The sequence below is a fragment of the Vanessa atalanta genome, chromosome 5 (genome assembly GCF_905147765.1).
Source record: "Vanessa atalanta chromosome 5, ilVanAtal1.2, whole genome shotgun sequence".
Classification (NCBI taxonomy): Eukaryota; Metazoa; Arthropoda; class Insecta; order Lepidoptera; family Nymphalidae; genus Vanessa; species Vanessa atalanta.
The window spans coordinates 1,633,740-1,660,174 of record NC_061875.1 but is presented as its reverse complement, the minus strand read 5'-3'; the positions used below and the strand labels follow the sequence as shown (position 1 = coordinate 1,660,174).

The window sequence follows — 26,435 nt, the reverse complement described above, 5'->3', positions numbered from 1 at the left end:
GTTTCGAATAACGAAAATATTTTTGTTATTATTGTACATGAAGTGATAAATCAAACACTTGATGAGTGTACACTTACATATTGAATAAAGATTTTTCACTTTGACTTTGATCTACTTTTTATAAGAAACACACAGGCTAGTTACTCATAATTAGGAACCCCATTCAAAAATAATTAAGTAAATCAATCTGGCTCGCTGTTGATCTGTTTTGGAAAACTATGTTTTTGTTCAGAAAGTCGTCCCAAAGCACTTTAAACATGTAAAGTAACACATATGAGTGTTCTCCCTTTCCCGTGACATCTTCGTGCTCTCACGTGGAGTTCTCTCCGTCCGTCAAATTATTCTTCCTTCATCTTGAATCATAGATGAAATGGTTAATTTAGGATTAAAAATTGGATAATCCTAAAGCTTCTTACAAAAATGTAATCATTGATATGCTTTATATCACTCATATTTGCAGTTCTTGTAGAGACGTTGTCTTTCGGAAAGCTCTGTATAAACACATATCCGTTATGCAACAATAGATCGTGTAATATATTATATTGGAAAATCGTGAAGTTTTTTGGACAGGACAAGTACAGAAATTTTCTTAATACAGTAATCTTAAGAGATTACAAACAGTTGATAAGAATGGTCATTTAGGGTGGTCGCGAGCACGGCGTGCCCATTCTCATATCGGAGCTGGAGGCGGGCGGGCCGGCCGCGCTCACCGGCGAGCTGTACGTGGGCGACGCCATACTGGCCATCAACGACCTGGACCTCACTCAGGTACCATTATCTATCACTATCACTAGTTATCATAAGTATATATAGATTAAAGTACATAAAATACTCTATTTAAAAAAAAAAAACAAAAAAAAAATGTAGTGTGTGCAAAAAATGTAAGTGTATGTGTAAGCAAAATTTTAATTTGAAATGGGCAAAAACTGTAATGATATACAAGGAAACTAGGATAGGATGTATACGTAAGATATTTTTGATCTGTTAATTTTAGAATCTTTTTTATAAAGGCTTGCCATAAAGAAGCGGTCCAGGCGTTGCAGAGCGTGAAAGGAGACTGTGCTCTTTGTGTTCAGTTCATCGCTACAGATGACGACGATCGTCTCTCCGAAGACAATTATAGGTATTTTGAAAATCGAACTCTTAATATTTTAGCTGGAGTGTTAATTTTTGAATTTGCTTTTATGACGATCGTTTTGAGCGTTAGTATCGATATCGTTAGTATAGAGTGACATTGTGCACAACGAGCAGGTTCCCGCTGTACCCCGAGGACGGCGACGTGTTCGAGGAGGAGCCCGACGCGGCCGGAGCCACGCCCACCGCGCCGCGCACCCCCGACTACAACCACCGGTCAGCTCACTCACTCGATTCATTCACTCCTTCAGCTCACTTACTCTCTTTGTTAACTTACTCTCCTTCGTCATATAACACTTACGAATATTTTTATAATCATTTTATCAATGATATAATAATTACGATTTAAAAGGTATCCAATAACGTTCTTTAATACAGCGCGTCGGGTAGTGAATGCGGGGAGATCGACGCGTACGTAGCACGGCGAGACAGCGAGTACGAGCCGCTACGTACGACTGTACGAAACGATATCGTGTACGGGGAACGAGACGAAGTGAACTCGTACGGAGTGTCGGATGAAAGAACTTATGCAACTCGAGACAGGAGTAACTCGTACGTTCAAGACGGCCGGTCGTTCGTGGTGCGGGGAGAGGGCGGGGACGGGGCGGGGCTCGTGACGAGTGCGCACTACGCAGACTACAACAACATCAACAACCTCGCCATCCTCGACATGGACGACGACTCCATCAAGATCGAAGCTCGTCTAGAGGTAGCCTGACTCCTATGTGATTAAATTTAAAGTTACGAGGGTTTTCGATGAATTCTAGGTATAGGAAAAAATTATAAATGCTTCATCAAAGTCCCTCTTACTAATCGAGTTAAGATATTGTACAAGAGCATTAAGAAAATCGGCATTTATGTTTTCCCGACAATAGGTTTATTAAATACTATTGAATTATTATTTATCTTGCATGGAAATAACTCTAGGCATTTTTTCTTTTATCGAGTAATGAATAAAGGTTTTTACATAAAGTCAATACAGCACTGGACACGCATTCGCATTGACAGTTCCGCAATAATATCCACAAATAGTTCATTTGTGCCTTTTCATATAAAAGGAGTCCTCGCAGAGCGCAATGCTCGTCTCCGTATTATGATATGCAAAAGATGATCACTGAAAAGGAATTTTGAATGTATATCGTGAAAGAGTGTAAAAGCTAACGAGATAATAGAAATAAGTAACGTCGCCCGCAGGTGTCGCCGGCGGCGCGCGCGTCGGCGTCCGCGTCCACGTCGGCGCGCTCCACGCCCGTGCACGCGCGCACCGCGCTCAAGAAGAAGCGCAAGCCGCAGGTGAGGCGGCTCGCATTCCACTCGATTAGCTATCGAAATATAGTCTAATTATTATAATACATATTACTAATTATTATTTTAAATGCTACGGCTATAAAGAGAAAAAAAAAATTTGACATACCTGACTGACGGACAGGAAAATGTTGAAATTGATTTGTAAAATAATAATTAGGGACTTCACTCCTTTGTTGCTTCAAGATTTCCACTGCTAGAGGCCTGGAGGCTCCGGGGTCAGACCTTCAGACCTCTAAATCTGGTGCTGACTCGATTTTATCAGGAAACTTCACAAATCAATGTTTGTAAAGCAACGTATTTTCTTTTTTTTTATTTCTGATATGTATGGTGTATTAGGATTGGAGAACGAAAGGGGCGTACTGCGCGGTGTCGGACGCGCAGTCGTCGGACGAGCCGCGCGAAGCTCCCCAGACGCCCCCCCATCGCCCTGAGCGCTGCGACATCGGTATAGCTATTAGCGTTGGCTACCTCGTATTATAACTAAACGATACTATTTTATACACTTTATTTAGTTTTACCGAGTATAGTTTTCGAATCAAAACCGTCGTAATTCTATTGTAGCAGCCGTTTCCGAGAAAGTGCGCGAACCGCCTGCACCGGGAGACGAACCCCCGTCACCGGCGCACCAGACGCCCCCGTGTCTACTAACGACCACCACGTCCGCCGACAACGAGGCACTAGCCGACACGCTGTCGCCTACCGTGTCGCTGGCCGACAAGCTGGCACCCAACGCGACGCCTGCCGCCGCGATGCCGTCCAACGCGACGTCGACGACGGGTAATTCGAAACCACTGCCGGCCCCCGACCCCGAAAACTCGCGCGAAATCATCGCCCCGCCCCCTCTCGACATACGCTTCAAGTCGAGTAAAACGAACGGAGACAGCCGCGTAAGAAAAGAGACCAAGGGATTCAGGTAATTTTTTATGAGTAATCTTTACTGTAAAACGATACGACGTACGCGACGCGTACTGAGCGCTCGGTTGGGCCGCAGGATAGGCTCGGCGCGGCGCGTGACGGAGGGCGCGCGCAACGGCTCGGCGGAGCGCCGGCCGCCGCGCCTGCTGCCGGGCCGCGGCGACCCCGACTTCGGCACGCCCGTGTAGCGCGCCCCGCCTCGCCTCGCTTCGCCTCGCCTCGCCTCGCCGCTGTCCGGCCGCGGTCGCCTCGAGTCGTCCCGGGCGCGACGGAGAGGACTTTTCGCTAGTGTCTTTCGGTTGGCCTCGGTTTCGCAGGGGACGGCGCTCGACGTACGACGACGATATTCGCACAAAATCGATTCAGTAGCTTAGTTTAGATAGGGAGGACGTTTTTAATTGTAGAAATGATGCATCTCTGCGAAATGTTATGTTAATCGATTACGTTACTCGTCACATCGATAAGGATCTCAGCCCGCGTCAACGTGAGGTCGGTGACCTCTGATTTTATTTTATGTAGGTACTTAGGTACACGATTACGATTTCCTTTGTATTCCATTTTTTTCGTGTAGATATATTTTTAACTTATGATTGATTTATACGTTTAGTGATTATGGCTTGTGATCTAGAAAAAATAAATTTAAATTAATATATTATAAAGTGTAAAAACGGTTAATCCAACTATTGTCTTGTAACGCTTTCGGCTTACTATTTATTTATATTATATCTGTAAATACGTTGGTCACTAGGAAAGTTTTGAGATTCAATAACTAAACTTTCATTTTTTTCAAAATAATTTCCATCGGCTGCAATACACTTCTCCATACGACGAAACCAGTCTACAAAAATCTTCTTCCACGTTTCTTCAGACACTTCGTCACATGCCAAATCCCATGCTCGAATTAACTGCCCATCATTGGAATACCGGTGACCTTTCAATTTATCCTTGATCATTGAGAAGAGACCAAAGTCACAGGGTGCAAGGTCAGGGTTGTAGATAGGGTGCTCTAGTAGAATTAATCCAGATTGACTTAGACAACTTTGAGTTAATTGGTGCATTATCGTGATGAAGCCGCCAAGTGTCAATGCGTGAGTTTGGCCGAAGATTTTTTAGAGATTCAATCAGTTGAGGCAAACAAATTTCTGTGTACCATTTAGTGGTAACAGTCTTCTGTTCATCAAGAGTTATTCGCTTGATTATACCCCTTTTGCCAAAGAAGACCACGACCATTTTCTTTTTTACAGATCGAGACTGTTTGACAGTTGTTGGCTGTTCTTCGTCTTCAAAGACCCATACTTCGTTTTTAGATTTAGATTTTACTTCGTAATAATACAGCTAAGATTCATCACCTGTTACTATTGAATTCACGTTAGGTGATTTTCCACCATCAAACATAGTGAGCATTTTTGACACCATTTCTTGCGACATTCCATTTGGGCCGCTGTTAACAAGTGGGGTACCCATAACGTGCAAACTTTTCTTACTTGAAGATGGTCGTGTAAAATAGTATGAATTGATGGTACACTAATCTTCAAGAGCTACCCTATTTGTTTGTAAGTAATATGTCTATCTATCTCAAGTAGTTTTTTAACACACATGTTTTGTCACAATTAAAAATTGAAAAAAGATAATGGAGGTAAGTTGTTTTTTTTTTTAGTTGTTATCCATTACTATATAAGACGTGCTATCATTGGTAATAGTTTGACGTTTAAGCATTTGGTAGTTTAATGATATCTCAAAACTTTCCTAGTGACCTACGTACGTTTTAAAAATCCTTATTTCGGTCAACCAGCTCTTTTAGCGTCCTGTCTATTTCAGATATAAACACGCGTTTCTTGACGTTTTTAACAAAACAGCTTTTTAAAAATGTTTTATTGTATTTTTTATTTAATGCTATGAAATTAATTATGACCTTCGCCGAAGACATACAAACGAAAATTATGAAAACAGTGACAATATGAGATAAATTTTATTTATACCCACTCACTTTACATATAGACTTAAACCATACATACGAGAGGAGTTTCACTTTTTCCTAGCGCCATTATAACCCAGTCGGTCACAGTACGTTCACCTTCACCGAAGACCTAGCTTAGTTTAAATCCTGCCAAGCACCGTTAAGAATTCACGTTCATTTCTGGTGATTCATAAGTTAAACTAGCTGTTGCGAGGATTTCACCGCATTAATCGTCGTTCACCGCCCGCAAAGGCATGATTTAAAAGCCTATATATAACCTTTCTCAAAAATTGGGCCTTAAAATGCAAAATTTTCAAATTCCGACAAAAACACAATTTTATACTTTATATAAGTGCGTGATCGGGAAATGTACAAGCGAAACTACTATCATACCTTTTAAAATATCGATATTTAGTCAAGTTATAATTGAATGTTATTATTTTTTTAAGTTTGACATTTTATTTTGCCTTTATTCATTTCCATATAACATAGCTCAGAACTTCTACTGACAAATAGGCAAACATGTTATTACTTAGGCAGTAACATAATTGTCTAACAGAGCACGACTTTTTAAGTTTCTAACGGAATGGGTGTGCCTGCCTTATTTTATTGTGAAGCCTCAAAAATACAATCCAGACGGATTCCCTATTAGTGATTTAGAACTGCCCTCCATCGAGTTGGATTAATAGTTTCATATATCAAGTAAATTCTATAAAGCCCCAAAAATAATATCGCAGTACATCAATTGTTTGTCTGGCGATTTATTGTAAATCGATTCACAGTCGCGGACTTCTCTAGTAGACATTTACTTATCTATATGCGGTGAAAACCTAAAACAATAGACGTCGACTAAGGCTTCCGAGCTTAAACTACGCGTCACACTGACCACGTTTAGTTCATCCTAATAGTTTTAAATGTTTCAAATGACTCATCAACATTTCGTAGGAAAACACAACCTTTCCTTCCCAAAGGGAAATGGACAAATTTTTTGGTGACAAACTTTATAAGTTGTCAACATATTTGAATCAATGTCATATTATTGTTACTGACTTATAAGCATTTACAGACACAGAGTTTGTCAACTACTTCAGTGGAAACGTAGTATATGTATATTTTTAGGTACTTATGTAATATAGATGTTCATTCTTATCATATAAATGACAAATTTCATTATTTGCTTTGCGCAAATATGTACAAAAGAGTCATTAAAGAGTATTTATCATTTATTTGAAATATTTTTATTAAAAGTTGAAGACTATTCTTTTTTATTATTGATAATTATAGCATTCATTGACACCCACATTGTACTTACTAAACGATTATATACGTGTACCTAAGACTAATTCTGATTACAATCAAAAAATGCTTCCATGAATAAACAAATCTATACTCACATCCAAAACCATAAATAAAAAATAATAATACCTATACTATAACACATATAAAATTTCAACAGAATCATAATGTTTTAAGGTGAATGTTGACTCTTTATACTTTCGACTCGACGTGTCCGTTGCATTTCAATAGACCCCTATAGTGCAAAGAATAATAATTATGAAAATTTCGTATCATTTGCCTCGTTGTGAAACGAGGTCTTTACGAATTTTTTGACGCCCACGCGGAACGTAAACAATGACGATTGCGGACTGATGAGTCGACGACAGTATTTCAAGGTCGCTATAGCACTTTTTCACAGATTTGTTATATCTACTCACATGTTATCACAACTGAATAGTTTTCAACTATAATTTGTTATAGTACCTAATAATACACACATAATAAAAGTTTAAAGTTTTAATGTATGTAAAATAATGTCAAAAATGGGGATCTTTAATGGCATAAATATCATGTTTGTATCAACCGAAAAGAAGGAAATAGATTTAAAAAAATTGCGTCGATAGTGTATACTGTATATACCTTACATAATTTGATTTAATTAGCTTAATTTACTTCATTAGCTATAGCCATGTTTTCGCCCCCCTGGGTGGCTACCACCCACCACTTTGTTGTACCACATAATATTAACTTTTGTCTTGTTCCGGTTTGAAAGGTAAAAAAGACAAATTATCTCATTTGGACCTTAATAAACTTCAGTATTTAATTGGAAGCGTGAGTATTTATTTCATTACGATCTCTCATTCCATATAGTAAAATATACCTTACAATTCTACAAACTATTAATTTGTTAGATTCGTTTTAAATATTGTTTATATTGGTATCAGTATTTAATATCGTTTAATTCGTCTCGATCTCTAATAACGTCACATGTGCACGTAATAGTCATTATTAATTACTAGTGTTCTCTCAATGGTCGAAATTCGACTTTATAGTTTCTGAAAATTTGTGGAAAACATGTCTATATGAATTTAAACAACATTACCTATAAAACAAAATACATCTACTACTGTTTTTTTTATATATATAATATATATGTATATAAAAATACCTTAAAAGAATATATTATTTTGAATCACAGAAATGTGTAAATATAAATGGCAGCTGTTTGGATTTATGCCAAAAACGTCGTCTATGCCTCGCCTGTGAAATAAAAAAAAAGTTTAGTATGATTATGAGTTTTATACTTCACATTCGCATTTTATCTTGTTATTAAAAGTCTAATATTAAATAATTATATTGAATTATGTAAATTTTTTTCATATTTAAGATAAGTTACGCTAGAACCACCTTTATCAAAACAGCTGTAACAAAATAATTAAGTTTTTTCATGCCTACAAGATTAAGTCATAATTAACGTATGGTTAACTTATTTTAAAATAGGAACTTATATCAGTTAAATAATTATCATATCGAGTAGAGCAATGGATTTTGCGGACATACAAATTTTTGTGCATTCATCAATGTTTTTGTGGCGTTAATAATGATTCAAATGTATGTCTCCTCTGAAGTTAGTTACCATGTTATTGAAAGATCTGAAAGAAACGTAACAATTTAGAAGTCATGGTGTTCCTCGAAGGATAGATGGAAGTTATTTTGTTACCAACATGCAAATATTATATTCGGCTTAGATCCAGAAAATAATATTAAAGGTTTTTTGTTTTAATAGAACAAATTATAACAACTGGTTCAATATTTTGACTTGGTGTGTTTTTGCCTACTTTTTTAATATATGTATATTATACATATATTAAAAAAGTAGGCATATACATTGTATAATAATAAAACAATTGCTATATACCTTTTCATTGTCATAAATTATTACATACCTATTTGTTTTATTGTTAGTGATTTAAACGCTATAATTTTTCCTTGAGCTGTATTAAAATGATTAATCAAAAATATTGTCAGAACAAAGGTCCTTCCATCCAGGACTGGTACTCTGCGTTTCAATTTGTGCATATGTGAATAGCCTGTGAAGATTTTTTTAATGTATTAAAATACTGCCAATCATATCGATGTATTCCTAAATTTTACACGGCGACCATTTCAGTGATATCATGAAACCAGTTAACATTCCTTCTTGTGTTAGCCTTGTTATACTTAGAAATAAGTTGCGAATATAATGCAATTTTTAAAATTTACAAGACAATACGCATTTGTATATTAACAGGTGTATTACATTTGTATGAATTATATTATTCGTTTTATTTATTATTTCGTCCTTCAATTGTTATTTCCTGAGGTTCTACTATTAAACCGTAAACCTCTGTAATAATTGTGAAATTACCTCGTTATCTTGTCCTATTGATGTCGCGTTGGGGTGCGTAGGAAACTAAATTGCACACTTATAAACCTTATGAAAATAAAGAAGACTACATAGAGTGAGATAAGGTGAGTGGATTAGATCATTAAGGTTTTTAGTCTGTAATGTAACTGGCACATAGAAGGGTTCAGTGCCGGCATTGGGGGTGGAGTGTCGAATTTGGGAGGCCTCCGAGGTCTGGAATGTTCTGTCTCTATCGTGCTGCATACCATCAATACTGTGCTCTACGCATATCGCAAGGTCACACTACATGAGAAAAAAAGTAAAAACATATATAAAAAGGCGCCAATTGCATCTCAAGCCCAGGGAGCAACGAAGGTTAACGCCGGCGTCGGCTGCTCAGTAGAGAGCGTAACTAAACAATATTAGTAATGCGGATAATAATATGGTCGTGCAATGGCACGTAAGATTTAAACCGGAAGTTACGTAAATGAAATCAGTTACTACTTCAAAAGTCACATCTTATAATAAAACTAAACAATCTTATCAAATATAAAACTTTCAGATAAACTATTGTGTAGATGTAGTACTCAAGTACCTAACTTGACCACATTGTAACCGAGTGCCTCGATTACATTAATGAGTGCCCCAAGATTACCTGTAGGAATATTTTTTATTCTAAGTCTCTGTATTTGGATACAATTTCCACGCTGCACCATTTTGCCCTTTATCTAATCATACGAAAAGATAACGGCACTTAATGATAAAAATCATAAAGAAGCTATAGTTAATACAGAAAAGACATCTCTGAATTAAAATTGTGACGTATAAACTATTTGAGGAATATCCTTAATGACGAATGAAAAGCTTATTCCATTACACTCCACTACAGGTTGGTAAAAGTCTAGGGTATGGGTCATAAAATAGGCAACCCAAAAAATATACTATGTCTCAAAATTCAAATCCGCCGGTCTATTTTTATAATAGATTATATGTATAGATTACTTCAAGTTAATTTTCCTTGACATTTACTTCAATAATACGCTCAACCTTATTGTGGTAGCTAGCAGGGATATAAAACCACGATGTAATGATTTTCAAAAATGAATGTTTGTACTATCTGTCAGTATTTTTGTTAAAATGTAAGGTAACTATCTAAATTATAGGAAAAAAACATTTGTCCCACAAAATGGATGATATACTAACCTAACCTAAGTTATATGAATTGGCAAAATATTTTTTCTTTTGCTTAATTAATACGTCCAATACATTTAAAAGTACAAGACAAGCCGTCTCCAGACATCTGCCATTTTATTATATACCTGACGCTAAGCGCGGAATCTGCTATAACTTTATGTACGTTTAGTAGCTTTTTTTCAGTTATGGGACACAAAAATACTTTTCCACATTTGTTAATGTATATTCCTAAAAACTATGATTTTAAGATAATATATTTTTGTTTTACTTGTTACTAATGGTAGTTTTCTTTAATTATGGTGGTAACATTATTTACGCAGTCACTTTTGAGAGTTTTGACATCTCTGCTTCGTAATTATTATTATTACAACAGATTGTCTAATGGCCAAGCCTATCTTTCTCAGTTAAGATTTCTTTACAATTTATTTTATTTTTATATACGACTAAGCACATAATTTATTATAGACATGGTTGTCAAAGTGTATATAAGCGGTATTTCAGGAAACAAAGAGGTAAGTGTAATATTAGAAAATTCCTGGGTCAACCGGGTTCTTTTCTAGACTTTTTTCAGTGCTGATTCATACTTGTTTGTTTTCTTATTTTTCATTATCTATTTAAGGTAAAAAAGAGACAACAGCGTGTTCTGATGATACTAGATTCGAAAAATATCAAATATGAATTAATTGACATAACGGAACCAGGAAGAGAGGAAGATAAAGATTTCATGCAAAATAATTCAAAATCGAATGGAGGGACCGTAAGCGATCCAAATCCTCGCACTCCTCTGCCGCCACAGGTGTTCAACGATGAGGAGTATTGTGGGGTTAGCTAATTATATAAATCATATTAATTTAATTGCAGCAATACACAATTAATTCATACAATATGTGATTAACATATGGATTAAAGAATTCATATTAGTGCAATGAAATTGTTTTATTAGTTTAATTATTTGATTTAATTTAAGCTGTTTTTCCAGGACTATGATCAGTTTGATTTAGCTAATGAAGTAGATACATTAGAACAATTCTTGAAAGTAGAAGCACCTCCTGAAGATTCTCCATTTGGAAAAACGGTATGGATGACTCATATTCATATATTTTAGATCAAAAAATAATTTTCAGTTAATTCAGTAGTAATTGAAGTACTTAATATTATCTTTCAGGCAAATGCCATTAATGGAGATGTTCAGTCAAAAGAGGAAAAGCAAGAATTACAAAATAATTCAGAAAATACAGTTGAATCTATAGAAAATACATCTGATACAAAAGAAGATCCCATTGATGGTAGTAATGATGTTGTAAAAGAAACCTCCGACAAAGAGGGTTCAGCAGAAAAAGAGGAGTCACCTGTTAGTCAACAACCTGAAGATAAAGAGGGGACTACAGAAGAACAAATTGAAAAACCAGTAGAAGAGACTGAAATTGAATCAAAACAAATTTCAAAAGAAAACACACCACTGCCAGAGGAAGCTGTCAATGAGAATGGTGCAGTCAGCTCCCGTGAACAGTCACAAGACAAAGAACAAGTTAATGAACAGAAAATAGAGAACCCATCAGAGGCCCTCATCCAGAGTGAGCAAGCAGCTTCCACGGAATAGTGGGATGATTACTTTATGCTATCAGCTCAAATCATCTATTTAGCACTAAGCAAGCACTATTCATCGCCATCGTGTTATTTATATTGCATTGATCATATTTTGGCATATAATAATTAAGTCATTGTATATAACGCAAATAATTATTTCTTGACTTAAAATATTATCTATGTTATTTAGACATAGTTCTATAAAGTGGCCTACTTAAAAAAATGTATGAGATTAATTTCATGATTATCTGTAATTTAAGAGTTTATTAACAAATTGATCATTTGTAAGGCATGTATTACGTGAAAGTATTAATGTATTGTTTTAATTTTCAAAATTTTATTTATACGTCTAAATCAAATTATTTTATATAATTTATTTTTCGGAATGCTCGTTTATCAAGGAACTCAATGAATTAACATGACATTAATATTAAGAAATGTTAGACTATATTTAGTCTTAGGTGCTGATTTTATATTTCTTTTATACTTTATGAACGAGCATTCCCTAAAAGTGAAGCAAGCTTTTTGTCTTTGTTTTGAATTCTCCTACATTATATCACCACATTAATGATTTTTAAAGACAATTTTACTAATATTTTATTTCATGTCAATTATATAATTGCTACACAATTAATACCTTTTATTTAAAATACATTATAAAATGCTGTAAATATTATCGTTGTGTTTCATATTCGCTTTCCTTTATAATTGCGTCTTTGATTTTGTCATCTCATATAAATCCATTTAAATCATGTCTTGTAAATGCAAAATTTTTAAAAATATACTTCTGCTTGATTGTTGATAGCTGTTTTCTAGTAGGAATTTTACCGTACGTAACGATCATAATTATTGAAATACAAACTCTTATCATGATTGATAAGACATTTGAATAAAACACCTTTTCTGCATAGATTTCTTTAGAACTGCAATATATTTGAATTTTATTACACATTAAATTTATACCGCAATATCGCTAGTTAGTTTCATTGCTCACCGCCAACGTCGTCGTAATGTGTTAAGATAATAATTCGTTAAACATATAACTTTTTAATATAATCAATTTTATCATTAGAGATCTTTGGTACATACTATTGTAAAATTAATAGGATTTTTTTTTCAAATTGTTCTTTCGATTCTCAATCTTGACGAAATAAAATTTAAACGTTCACCCAGTATGCCTTTTGTATATTTAAAAATACTTAATAACTGGTATCCTTTATACGTACATCATTGACAAAATTGTATCAAAACAATTTTCATTGAAAACTCTGACATAAGATGTTAGTTTTCCGAAAATAAATAACTACAAGCATATATAGAAACATAGTTTAAAGTGGTCCATTTTGACATTTTCTGTCGTCATGACCCCTTTTCAAGAACGCGTAGGATAAAGATGAATTAAGCTGAGGATTTCTTTCATCGAATCGAACATCTAAATCTACGCAATCAAAATATATAGGCGTTTATGTATATATATGTATTATCTATAATATTCGCAAAGTGAATCCAAATTTATAGGTTACTTTCCGTTGACATAGAATCCAAAAATTTAGCAAAAAGCAATATCTTGTAGCACAAGTATAGAAAAAAGTTAATAAAATTTAAGTATAGGGAATAAAATCGGTAAATCTTTCAGTTGTGTGATGGTACGGAACCCTCAGTGCAGGAGTCCGACCTTTTTTAATAAATTATTAGAGCTATTATCTGATGGATGTATTTGTGGTCAATACCATTGCCATGCTACATATAAATATATGTATGTAGCATGTTTGCCAGTAACCCTACTAACCTTACTACTGTTCTCCCTAACTCAAATAGATACAGAGTATTTCTTTGATGGAGTGAATGTATAGGTTATAAGGGAATTAACACCTCGGGTCTTATAATTTGTGGTACATAGATGGTGTAATTAGTGCTTTATATTTGAAGTGGCAGTGTTTTAGGCGATGGCTATCACTTACAATTGGGTGGCCCATTTGCTCAGATGCTGATAAATGTGTTGAAAAAAGCAACAAGTAATGGGATTTTTCTAAATAAAATATTCTAAAGGCATTTCATGATTTGTATGAAATCTCTCTGAAATTCCATTTAATTCAAATATCTAAAATTAATCTTAACATATGATGTTAAACTACCGAACCAAATTTTATCTACTTCTCGGTAAAATAGTTTTTGAAAATAATATTTTTGTGTGAAGAGCAGTCGCAGGGCAGAATTTAGAGGGCAATCACTCGACTACGCCTTTCATAGCTATAAATGCCCGTCTCAACAAAAGACAAAATATATACAGTGTACATCAAACTATAACGACTTTACTCTACGACCATCACAATATAAAATACACGTTTTAAGGTATCAGGATAAAATAAAAGTCGTCAGAAGATTATTAAAGCCTATCGTTATATTTTCACGATTATCTTGAGCAAATAAATCTTTGTAATTTTCTACATATTTAACTTAGTATAAATATGGAATAACATGATATAAAATCTAAAATGGAAATGTAAAACGCTCAGGTTTTTACGGCACTCATGGATACCTAGAAGACGGTCCGGACCGCCGACTCGAAGGGCGATAGCTCATATATTCTTTTTCATGATCGGTGACGGTGGATTGCTAAATTCTCTGAAGAGTGTGTCGCTAGTTAGTTCCGCTATGTTCCGGTGCCGCAGGTCCGAGTCCGGCAACTCGTCCAGCAAGCCGGCCTGCACGGTCTTGTCGAGAGTGACGAGTCGCTGTCGGGAGCTCTTGTACTCTTCGATCAGACTCAGATTCCGCTTGATGCCGTCCACGAGTCTGACGACTGAGTACTCTCCCATCGCGGCGCCTTCCTGTAGTTTAGTTCCAGCTATTTTCGCCATTGAAGATTTCTTCACGTCGATAACGAACTGTATCAACCACTGTTTCAAATTGTTGACTATCTCCATTGGCCCCTCGTACTCGTTCGGAACGATGCCGTCGACTTCTGATTCGAAGAACGATAACAGTGGGAACCAGATTCTTGTTCTGCAAAATGAATAACAAATTGTTAGGAATATAACAATTATTAAAAAGTACTTAGTAAACTTATTTACTTAAAAATCTCATTGTCTTTGATTAGTATGGAAGGATCTATGCCCGAGGACTCTGTATTAATAATCTGTATATTGTGTAATTAGTTCCTACCTTAAGAGGACCAAGAACTCATTAGTGACAATAATACACAAATGTCTCAGAAAAAAATAAATAAACCAACGTGCTCGAGATTAAAAACATATTTAAGGAAATATCACATTCGTTTAAGTGACCAACAACAAACTCGTATCTGCCTGATATAAATATCTATTACCAATTTATGTTAATATACAAGGTTGCAGATAATGCTAATAAAATATGCGCTAATTATAAGAACTAAGACTAGTAGTCGTCCGGGGATTCTCTCTCGTGTTAGTGGTTGTTCGTCAGGTGTTAGGAAAAAAAGTGGCCTTGTCCTTCGTTGGAGTTCAAACTCATACCTAATTTCATCAAATTCGGTTTAGTTGTTTGGTTGTTATTAAGAACAGACAGACAGACAGATTTACTTTCGCATTTATATATAAGGTTTTGCATAGAATACGTATTTTTAAATATACTTGATCAGATTGAACTTTTAAATAAAAGAATCCTAAATTATTAATATAGAAGGCCTCACCAATATTTGAAGGATTAAAAGCTTCGGGATTAAAAGGAACTGATAATGAGGCTACGGGTTATATTTTATATTATTTTTATATACCATGAAGTCGACTTATGACGTATGTCTATGGTCTATAAAGGTCACCCTAGCCACAAATGCTAGTTGACAACCTTGCATCAACGAACACTCCGTCTGTCTCTAGAAGTCAATAAATACCCGCAGTAGCCACAAATAGAATTAAAAGGAAAACTGGGAGCGCATTAACTATAGATATAAAGTTATAAATAGCTTCTATCCAAACCGTAATCAGCTGGGAGTTTGTTGTATAGAATCCGTAAAATACAATAATTTAAATGAAGTAAAGTTTCATTCGGAATTTGAAACCTACATTTTAAATTTAAAAAATATTTTTCTAATAATAAGTAGTGTATTAGGTGTAATACTGTTATATAATATATTCACTTGGGTTTTTTCCAAGAGTTTTGTGCAAGCCCTACTGGGTTGGTACCACCCACTCATCATATATTCTACCACCAAGCAGCAATACTTAGTATTGCTGTGTTCCGGATTGAAGGGTGAAAAAGCCAGTATAACTACAAGAACAAGAGACATAAACTCATAGCTCCCAAGATTGATTTCTTGTGGCGCTAATTTTATGGGCGGTGGTGGCCACTTACTATCAGGTGGCCAATTTGGCCGTCCGCCTACCTAATTATATAAATTAAAAGATACATCCACCAATTTCTGAGTCAAATAGGTCAGGTTTTACTTTCAGACTAAATACTGAACGCTCATTGGTGGACAATAGCGTCATCGGCTGCCATCGACCAATCACAAATCAGAATAAATTAAATTAATTTGGCTTTAATCAGCGTTTTAAAAAGTTACGTATTATCAAAGAATGGTTAGAAATTACTTTACGACTTTTTTGGTCGTCACTTTGTCGAGGCGAATTTTCGTTTCATCGAGTTTCATAACACAAAGATTCTAAAGATGTTTCACTTCAAAAACATAATGTAGGTACATCAACATATAATTTAAAATTATTCCAACAATTTAACAGATAATTTAATAACTTATTTACAATATTTACGGAAATGGTCATACAAAACAAATTCGAATCAAAAATATCATAAAAAAACTTTGTAAATCATTGTGTTTTTCGTTGTTAAATTAGTCCTCGACACGACGATTAGTATAATTAAATTTTAAACTTTGATATATGAATTTTTATATTTATAATAAGTTTCACACTAGTTTAATTTAAATGCATTTAATATTAACTTAATGTGTTAGGTTTTTAACAATATACTAATTACTTTGCGTATTTGCTTAAAGTTTGGTAGAATTCGCTTTTTAACCTCCTAGTGTAAATATCAGAATTTATTTACAGCGACTATTAGCCCCTGCTATTATCTCGTGCTAATATAAAAGTTCTTCAACTTTATAAGTTACTCCCGCGCCTTCAATTTTGATAACACCTACTTCTAAATGTTTACCGTCTTAGTTAACGTCAGTTATATTCTAGAATTCCTTAATAAACGAGTTATATACCGCAAAGAATCATACGAGACCATTAGTTACGGAAAACTTTCAGTACAACAAACTCTCCAGCCTTACAACATAGATAACATCATCCGTGTAATGTTTTGAATGATATCTTAGTGGCACCAAAATCACCTGGAAGAGTCACTCTGCATTAACGCTTGGTTGTTGGAGAGTGTGTGGTAGTAGAGGAAGAGACGTGAGGTAATGTAAAACGCGATGAACACATCGATGGAGTAGTGCTCGTGAGCCGCCAGGATGAAGAATATACCGAACATGTTCATCACCCACGTGAGGATGTGCAGCAAGTACAAACTGCGGGAAGTATCTGAAACAAAATAAACGTTAACTTTTAGGAATATGCCCAATTAAACAGAGCCGGATTTAGGGCAGGACAACTGGGGCAGCTGCTCTGGGGCCTCCTCAAGATAGAGGCCCCGCAATAGAGATTCCGACGAGTTTGCAATTTTAATGCAATATATGTTTAGATATCTTGATATAGACAACTTATAATAATATTATTTAAGTACTATATCGCAGGTTACTGTTACAAAGATTAAACATATTATTGTCAAACCTCACTGACAGAAATGAAAATGTTCAAATCAATTTGTACAATAATATTAGCGCCTCCACTCCTTTGTGGTTCCGGGGCCTCTAGACTTAAATCTTCTAGGCTATACAATTAAACAATAAACGTAATTGTCAAAGAGGTTATCTCAGTACTAATACATAGGTTCTGTATATTTGACAATACGCCAGAGGGTTAGCCGGGTGCTAATATAATTTAATATAAAATATGATATAATATACAGTATTAAATATCTACAAGATTAAGACAAGAGAATTATTAGGAATAAAACATTTTTATCTTTGGAAGTTTTGGCAACATGATTCAAGTGTTGTATCAAAACGTCTTAATACAGCACAGTAAAGTTGAAAGTTTTATTAAATCGTTAAAACGATAATCTAATCGATAACATCCTCGTAATGCGATCGTGATAAGTTACTTTCCAAGAAAAACGAAGACACGAACGGTTAATTATTTGTAATTTACTTAAAAAATAATTTTTTGTACATATCTAGATACACACATTCTTGAATTTTATAAACAAATAAAACAATATTCTATATATCGAAAGTTTACTACTAAACGAATGTATAATCTTTTAAAAGACTGCCTGTACGGTGTAAATCTTTATTCTAAGCATGTATTTTTAGTCCATTTAGTTTGAAGGATACGTAAAATAAACTTCCCAGCGGAAGACACAACGCTCTGCTTGGTAAGAGTTTGTTTGCGGTTCTATACGCGTCATTTATGTTATCTACTTCTAAAACATAGTGCCGCGCAGTTTTTAAAACATCGGCGCCAGACGTTATAAAGCCTGTAATTTCTTCATGATCGGTTAAACGTTTATACGATCGTTGTTAGTGATTAAGTCAAAAGTAAGTTATTAAGAAGTGAAAACGTAACAAGGAAATAAATAAACAAACTCACTGTCGTAATATAATTTAATATTAAACAATATTTTCGGAGATAAAAATTGTTCTCTGAACTTTTAAACTAGTTCACTAGTTTATAAGATAACACATAAGAAAATAAACATCGTGAAGCGTGCGTTATGTGTAGACAGGTCGTGGAATTGCTGAGAGTATTTGGCACGACCAAATTGTAACGTCAAAAAAAGCAAATGGATGCATGAAGGGAGTAGGAAGATAATTTGTTTAATAATAAGTAACATATTCTTCGGTCTATGGCTGGGTAAGAAGGTTTGAAGGTTGTAGATTTTGTTTTAGAATTGCTTCAATATATTGTAATATTTTTATACTTAAAGTATTTAATATCGTTAAAATTTTATATATTTATTATTATGAACTAAACGAGAAGTATGAAGAAAAGTATAATGAACAACAAAAGTACCAATTTAAAATAAATGAAAGCGTAAAGGATTTCATCCACAAGAAAAATTAAAGTCACAACAGTTTTATACCATATTGACATTTAATTTCCTGTGGAAATTATCGTAATCGACTCGCGCTATCACCTCACTAAGTACGATAAGACTGCATTGATTTTCGCGTTACGCTATGACAAGATGATAGATAATTATTTGAAAACATGCGTTGCGATGTCAATTAGACACCTATAATCGTTTATTAACAGCACACGATGCAGAATAGCTTAGCTTGTTAGCCTTTATATCTTTGCCTCCGAGTTTATATTTAGGAATGACCTCTATTATTATTTTATTAGAGCGTGATTATTTATTTTACCGCATAAAGAATTTCTTAGTCCTTTTATAATATGCAAAGTCATTATTAATTCACCTGATGAGACTTGTAATGTCATCTATTTCCCAATTCAACTCCCAACATCTAGAAAACGAACGATGACATTTCATGAATTATATTAATCATACAGGTAAAACATTATTCAGACTTCTGGGAGTTCCCATATGTAATCACGAACGTAACGTAAACGACGAATAATTAGTTTTTTATATTACAGTAGTAATTATTTATATACTTATACGTTAAATATTTTAAGAGATGATTAATAAATATGTTAGTTGAATTGAGGCATTACTCACATAATTATAGAGTTTTATAAATAAAATATTATCTAACCACATTTTTGGCACAAAAAATAATGAGAGAAAGTGCATGAGCATGACCCAAGATTACGTTATACGTACTACATTAACTCGTGCTATTAAAAATTGTGAAGTGAATATTATTAAAATACTCGTAAATTAAGACGAATTGTTAAGACAGTATCTACATGAATAGGTCACGCCTTTTAAAATGATTCATACGTACATCTTTAATTTTCACAATAGATTTTCTTATCGGTTTATTTTGGTATGATAAAAGCAACTACGTTACGCCATGATAAAAAAATGATATTGTGCGTAATTTCACGATAAATTTCACCATAGAAGGTTAAACATTTAATATTATTTAATTTTACACAAAAATCAAGTATAGAAATAACAGAAGAGAAAATTAAATAACACGGATTAGTTTATTCGAATAGAAATTCAAACGCTTATGAGTCAGTCAAGCATGTGAATTGCGACTGTTATTTGCCAATTAAAAAAAAAATAGTCAAACGATACGTCACGTGACTTAAATAAAAAAATATATTTGATTCATAGACATTTAAATAGTAGGTATATTACTATGTTTACATAGATAGAGAGACAATGACGCAATTATTAATATATTATTATTAATAAACAACGCAATATACTGCGTAGGTTTGCAAAACTGATAGGCCAAGAAGTAATATCGATGGCAATGTTTCAATAGATATTAAACATTGTAAACAACATCACAAATCCCGTACGTTGAGCTACGTAACGTTAAACGAGGTAGGCAATTCTATTTGCATGGATATGAAGCTCGCCAGAGCTGACCAATATTTAATATCATGCTTGGCTATGAAATCCAACATATGTCATGTAGTCTAATACCTATTTAATAGTTTTTACTTGTAGGTGTGGCGAGTAACTACCTGACCAGTGATATGATGTCCTGCTGACCTAATTTGGTTGGCGGTCATTCTTAAGGATACTAGTGAACAGCTCTGGATATATTACTGTGCAAAAATTCGCAAACACGGGTACATTATCTAGTCTCTCGCTTGCACAATGAGATGCGACGGGAACGAGTTTATGCGCAGGATTAAAAACGGCTTTACCTGTTTTTCGGAGTACGAAAGAAACTGAGTTACTACCAACCTCTCGACCAAATATCCCAATAAAATATTTATTTGCCTGGAATTGGAACCTAGGACCTCGGAATCTGAAGTCTTTAAAGTTAGACACTAGGCTAACGGCGCGATAATCGAATGGGTACTGCAGAATTCAGTAATATTTAAAACGATCACAGAATCCCGCGCCAAGAGATATCTTTGTCCGTAGCCAGGTTTTACCGCATGTTAATACATCATAACACCGCGTGTCATACGTCATTTTTCAGCCACACCTACATAGTGCATACAGTTCTAGTCATTAGGCGAACATATTTGCATAATTATAGATATTATTTTCTTCTTTATCGATAAACAATTTTTATTGCTATTAGCGAACTGTATCGCAAAGTTATGTGTATCTTATAAATAAATTACATAACAATAAACATAATATTATTGTTGTTAGCCTTTATAACGTCAACAACTTAGCATCATGCTATTTTTATTGCTTTTATTTTGTGATCGATATATATTGATTCTTCTAATCAAACTGTTATTGAAAATTTAACGTAATACGTTATATTGGTAAAAGTTTTAAGTATACATTTTTTTTGAAATATGATTTTTATAAAATTTGCCTATAAGTAATTAGAAGTAGGTATGATTTTTATTCATCTTACACTACACAACATTTTTTAATTTTATTTAAGGGTAAGATATGACACTACTTTCGTATTAAGGAGAAGTTAAATTTTATTCTATGAAGCTTTTGTAAGCCGTCGAAAAAGCAAATCTTATAAAAAAGGAAATACATATGAACTTGGCAAATAATTATGAACAAAACACAGCAATGTGTTCATTGACGACTAAAAGGATACAATGCGATATGTAATGAAGCGTAACAATCACTAACCTTCAACGAAAATTGCGAAAAAAATACGTAATTTTAACGTAATAAGTATTTTGATAACAAATTGTTACGTTACATATAAATACAATAAAGAAAAATATTATTACTTCTTTCATGTAATCTATCTAGAATATATTACAAGATTAAAAAAAAAACAATGACTTAATTGAAACGCGTCAAGGTGACTACACATTTCATAACCATATATTAATTCAGAGTATTGTAAATGTTCTAATATCTTTCGAAATATTTAGCTTTAAGTAATTGTTTGAATAATTAATTTCCTCGAATATTTTTTTACGTTATGATATTATTTCCATGAAATATAAATACGACTAAATATCAAAATTTCCCGCTCTCGAAATATTGCTCTGGCGCTGCGGTATACGAAATGTTGCGTGCTTTAGTTCGCGTGATGACAATTTATAGTGGGCAACTCAGACCAATAGAAAATGGCTATTGTATTTTTTCAATTGCAATAAAGTGGATGCAATTTGAAATTAAATTTTAGATAAAACTAGCAGTTTCACATGGTTTTGCTCGATTACAAATCATAAGTTTACTGCATATCTTTATAATTTACTTTGAAGACAGAACTTCTTTGAGATTGAATATTTAAATCAGTTCCGCCCAAATACTGTTTTAAAGTTTATATTTAAAGGATATATTTTTATTACAGGCAATGAGTTCTATTATAGTTTTGTTTATTTTCTACTAATCCCTAAATTTAGGTGTTTCATTTCCCATCGAGTTTCAAAATAAAAAAACAGTATATTTATATAGCCTGATTTTGACAATCTAAGTCAATATCAATATAAATATTCTGTCAGTGAAATAAGAACTCAATAGTGACCGACAATCCTCTAATCATCACATCGGTATCGTGCCTAACACAAAGCCATCATTTTATACACCTGCCCACATTGAAAGTTTTTGACATGTTCAATACTCTCGCTCCTAATAATAACAATGATAATAGTAATAATTTAATATGAACACTCCGTATCTTTTGACCACGTGAATGTAGCCCTTAAGTAATTCTACTTTATTTCTACTACTGAGCAACTCCTAATAGAAAATACTCATTACCTATTTACTGGCCTGACCTGAGATTTGAGATCTGCTTCTAGGCAGACGAGGCTGTTAATATATATGCAGTAGGAATTGTTGAACTACATATCAACACTGTTAATTCCACTATGATAATAGAATTTTTACTCAGATATTTAAAAATACAACGAATCAAAAAACCTTTAAATGCGTCCATTAATCGAGTACATATATACTATATCACGTATTGTTTGTGAACTATTATATGATAAAACTTACATTCGGTGATGAAGAAGTTAAGTAGTGTCAGAGCCACAGTGTGCCCCGAGAACATGTAATCGCCGCAGGTCCGGACCCCGCGGACGGACATACCGGCGCCACTCCATATGTCATATGCTTGGCGCAGGCGTCGCCCCCAAACAGTAAGATCATCCGCCGGCGGGTAGAATCGCGGCTCACACTTCAAGTGAGACCCCGGCACAGACAGTGATGTTATTAACATCGTGAAACACCGCAACAGGAACACCGTGCCGGCTAACGCGAAGAATCTCCGGAGTATTATAAACCTAAGTAAATATTGAGATCAAGTTATAATTACATAAAAATTAAGCTACACCTTATGTGGCTTGAGGGCTTTTAATGGTTCCGCATAAAAATCTAACTCATAAAATTTGAAGAAAATATATTAGTTCACAACTTCTTTCTTAAGTAGACTTAAATGTTTTAATATTCCAAGTAATTTAAGATCGATTACAAATATAACTAATTAATTAAGCGTGATTTACAAATAATGCAAAATAAAAAACCAACAAACGATTTGCAACTAATAAAAGTAAAAATGCTAAAGAAGCATGATATTTATCACAATCAAATCTATTCATAAAATCCGCAAGTATTATTAAGAGCTAAGTAATATGTACGTCAGGAAAAGCATAGGTCTTAATATAATAAAAAAGTAACAGATATGTCACACCTAACGCTTTTGTTACAAAGTGATGATTCACTGATCATACAAAGGTCAGTTGTCTGTATTTATACATATATGTCCTATATTAAACACAAAAGAAGTTTAAGCAACTCAAACATATTGTTTCTGTTTGACAAACAATGCAAAATGAACAAAGACTCACCTAGCCCTACGGTAACAATTCTAATCTAAAAATATAAATAGAACTATGTTAAAAAATATATACACATTATGATCATTATATTTTAAGCCAAACTAAGATCTTGTACTTGTAAATAATTATCTAAATCTTTCTATCTAAATTAATTGTGTTGTCATTTAATAGAATATACTACATTGTAATTTATTGCCTCGTGTATTTTACATAAATAATGACACAATTATGTGTGTGCAGTAGATACATCATTTAAATATTTACCTGTGTTTGTGGAAGAACAGCACTACAAGCCAAATTGCCAAGAGAAATGATCCAGTAATCTCACACATGTCAAAAGCCCATGGTATGTGAGGTACATTATCTAAGAAGAGGTCAGGCAGTGGTGGGTATTTTTTCATATCTGGAACCTTATCATGTACAATCACCATTACAACGGCTGTCACCCACGTCACCAAGAACACATAGCCTGGTAAAAAATAATATTAAATGAGCCGATCAATACATGTAGGTATATATGGTAATGGTTTAATTGATAATATAACTGAAAGATTACAACAGACGAACCATAATAAATAATATCTGCTGTACAAAGTATTGTTAGAAAAGCTATTTTATAATTTTGGCAAAATAAAAAACTAATTATGTTTTATGTTGATAATATTCAGTTGTTAATTTAGAAAGATTCTCAAATGTTTGTAATTGGTGACATGAAGATTGTTACAACTATTGCAATGAACTTGAATATAATTACCTAGAGCAATGGCAGTTTTCCACACTTCAGGTTTCAATTTGGAAGCTTTAACATCTGGAGTATAGGTAGATATGCATTCAGTATTTGTTGCATATAATTCACTTTGTAGTTGATTGTGCAGATTATAGCTTAAATGTGACAAATTAGTGCCAACAAAATTTATATTTGTGGCAGGATTATTTAAGGTTTGATCTTCGCATAAACCAAGTTCGTACATCGCTTTACGATTATTTCTTTGCAATTTTTTTATTAATAGTATGAACCTTTTCCTTTCACCCAGTTTCAGTTGCTCAAAAGGATAGTCATAGAAATCACGGTCGACGAAAGAGAGTAAACACTGACCGTCTATATCTTGAGATTTACAAATATCTTTTATAAATGATGATATCTTCTCTTTATGTAACAATTCCATAACTTCTTTGTTGCTCCACTTAATGATATCTACATCCATTTTCGTATTTACGTTTGCACACACAATTTGAGAAACGAGTACACATATAGAAGACACTTACTAATTTGGTATATCTATTAAAAATATATTAAGACTTATGATTTTATTAAACACATTGTTGATTACACTTCGCCACTTCTTATTTTTCCCAACTGCCGAACTGCGCGAAACTCAAGAATAATATGATACAAGCACTGTACTCACTAAATGACATCCAAATATCAATGTTGTGATTTATTTTTTGACACTGTCTAATTGACATCTGGCACCTAACAGAGTATACGTTGAATATGTCAAAACTATAAATTATATAATTAATTAATGGAATTATTTATTTATTTATGAATTGAAAGAAAAACGATAGTAGGAAAATTAATACGAAACTTAGTTAACAGAATATTTTATAAATTTTATACACACCTCTCTGCAATCACAGGCAAAATCATACAGAAGACGAAAGACGCGTAAATCCCGTGATCGCAATTCGCAACCATTTTTTTGAATAAAGTCAATATTTTTAAAGAAATGAAATAAGCAGTGTTATTTTATATAATTCTATCCTGATCTAATATATCATCATAGATGTTTTGTCACATTGTCCATGTCTTTATAGTTTTTTTTCTATTATTTGCATTATTACATTAATTGAGATGTAAATGCGAATTCAATTTTCCATCAGGAATCACCACAAACTTTAAGAAATTTGTAACCCTTATATAGTTTTATTTTAAGAATATGTATTTCAACGTGTATCTTTTGTTGGAGACGCATAAATTAAATAAATAAATTGACCAGAAATGGCGTGTCCTAGATATCTTTCTTGAGGACATAAAGTTCAATGTACAGTAACCATTGATTTACATGGATGCTACTGGATAAGCTGTTCAAAATTAAAATTGCTTTTCCGCTTTTGGCATTTCTGTTTTAAGTAATCTATATCGATTGTACTACTCGCTCTTAGGTAAATATAGTACAGAGTAAGCGAAATGGCATATCAAGATGTCTGTCATACAGGTAAGTTACGTCAAATAATTTGTTTAGATGAAAATATAAAATAAATTAGTTTTAACAATAAATCATTATTAAATAATTTAAGCAAAGCGCAAATGTAAATAATAATGTCGTTTTGTGACCCATTAGACATAAAAAAATTCCGATTTTACTACGAATAAAATAAATCGCTGTCTGTACTGCGCAAAATCTCAGTACCGGACAGTGCAATGTTTATCCGGTATTGTAGTGTCGCAATTTTTTTAGGTTCTGATATCTTCTAAATGGTTAGTTTATTAAAGGTATTGTGCTGTTCGACTTTTTTATAAATAAAAATGACGGTTATTCAAATTTAAGCTTTTCTTTAGCTTTACAAACAAATGACAATCAGGAAAAGACGGGCGTTAGGCTGTGAAGGAGAAAAAGTATTTGCAAATTATTCGCAACAATCATATGTATCATAAAATATCCAAAAATAGAGTATAAATATATTTATAGCGAAA

At 33.6% G+C, this 26,435-nt stretch overlaps 3 protein-coding genes across 4 annotated transcripts in view; 2 read left to right on the top strand and 1 right to left on the bottom strand.

Moving 5' to 3' along the window:
• The window catches only part of LOC125063922, a 46,144-nt gene extending 37,239 nt beyond the window's left edge, over window positions 1-8,905 (top strand). The window contains exons 7-14 of one of the 2 annotated variants that reach the window (XM_047670623.1): window positions 643-768; window positions 1,011-1,123; window positions 1,252-1,350; window positions 1,513-1,843; window positions 2,329-2,427; window positions 2,779-2,887; window positions 3,004-3,355; window positions 3,434-8,905. In XM_047670623.1, coding sequence (XP_047526579.1) covers window positions 643-768; window positions 1,011-1,123; window positions 1,252-1,350; window positions 1,513-1,843; window positions 2,329-2,427; window positions 2,779-2,887; window positions 3,004-3,355; window positions 3,434-3,545 — 1,341 coding nt within the window. In that variant the 3' untranslated portion in view covers window positions 3,546-8,905. Of the gene's footprint in view, window positions 1-642; window positions 769-1,010; window positions 1,124-1,248; window positions 1,351-1,512; window positions 1,844-2,328; window positions 2,428-2,778; window positions 2,888-3,003; window positions 3,356-3,433 lie in introns of both variants that reach the window. The other variant, XM_047670622.1, reaches the window with a different exon arrangement.
• Window positions 8,906-10,502: 1,597 nt separating this feature from the next.
• On the top strand, window positions 10,503-12,731 carry LOC125063991 (SH3 domain-binding glutamic acid-rich protein homolog). Its single transcript, XM_047670751.1, has 4 exons — window positions 10,503-10,684; window positions 10,792-10,995; window positions 11,152-11,247; window positions 11,338-12,731. The coding sequence occupies exons 1-4, from the start codon at window positions 10,640-10,642 to the stop codon at window positions 11,770-11,772; spliced, it is 780 nt and encodes a 259-aa protein (XP_047526707.1). The 5' UTR covers window positions 10,503-10,639; the 3' UTR covers window positions 11,773-12,731.
• A 1,407-nt stretch (window positions 12,732-14,138) lies between these two features.
• Window positions 14,139-25,153, bottom strand: LOC125063971 (sphingomyelin synthase-related protein 1-like). Its single transcript, XM_047670718.1, has 5 exons — window positions 24,492-25,153; window positions 24,002-24,206; window positions 22,896-23,182; window positions 17,095-17,287; window positions 14,139-14,765 (listed from the first exon to the last, which is right to left on the bottom strand). Exons 1-5 carry the CDS (start codon window positions 24,940-24,942, stop codon window positions 14,339-14,341), a joined length of 1,563 nt encoding a protein of 520 aa, XP_047526674.1. The 5' UTR covers window positions 24,943-25,153; the 3' UTR covers window positions 14,139-14,338.
• Between the last annotated feature and the right edge of the window lie 1,282 nt (window positions 25,154-26,435).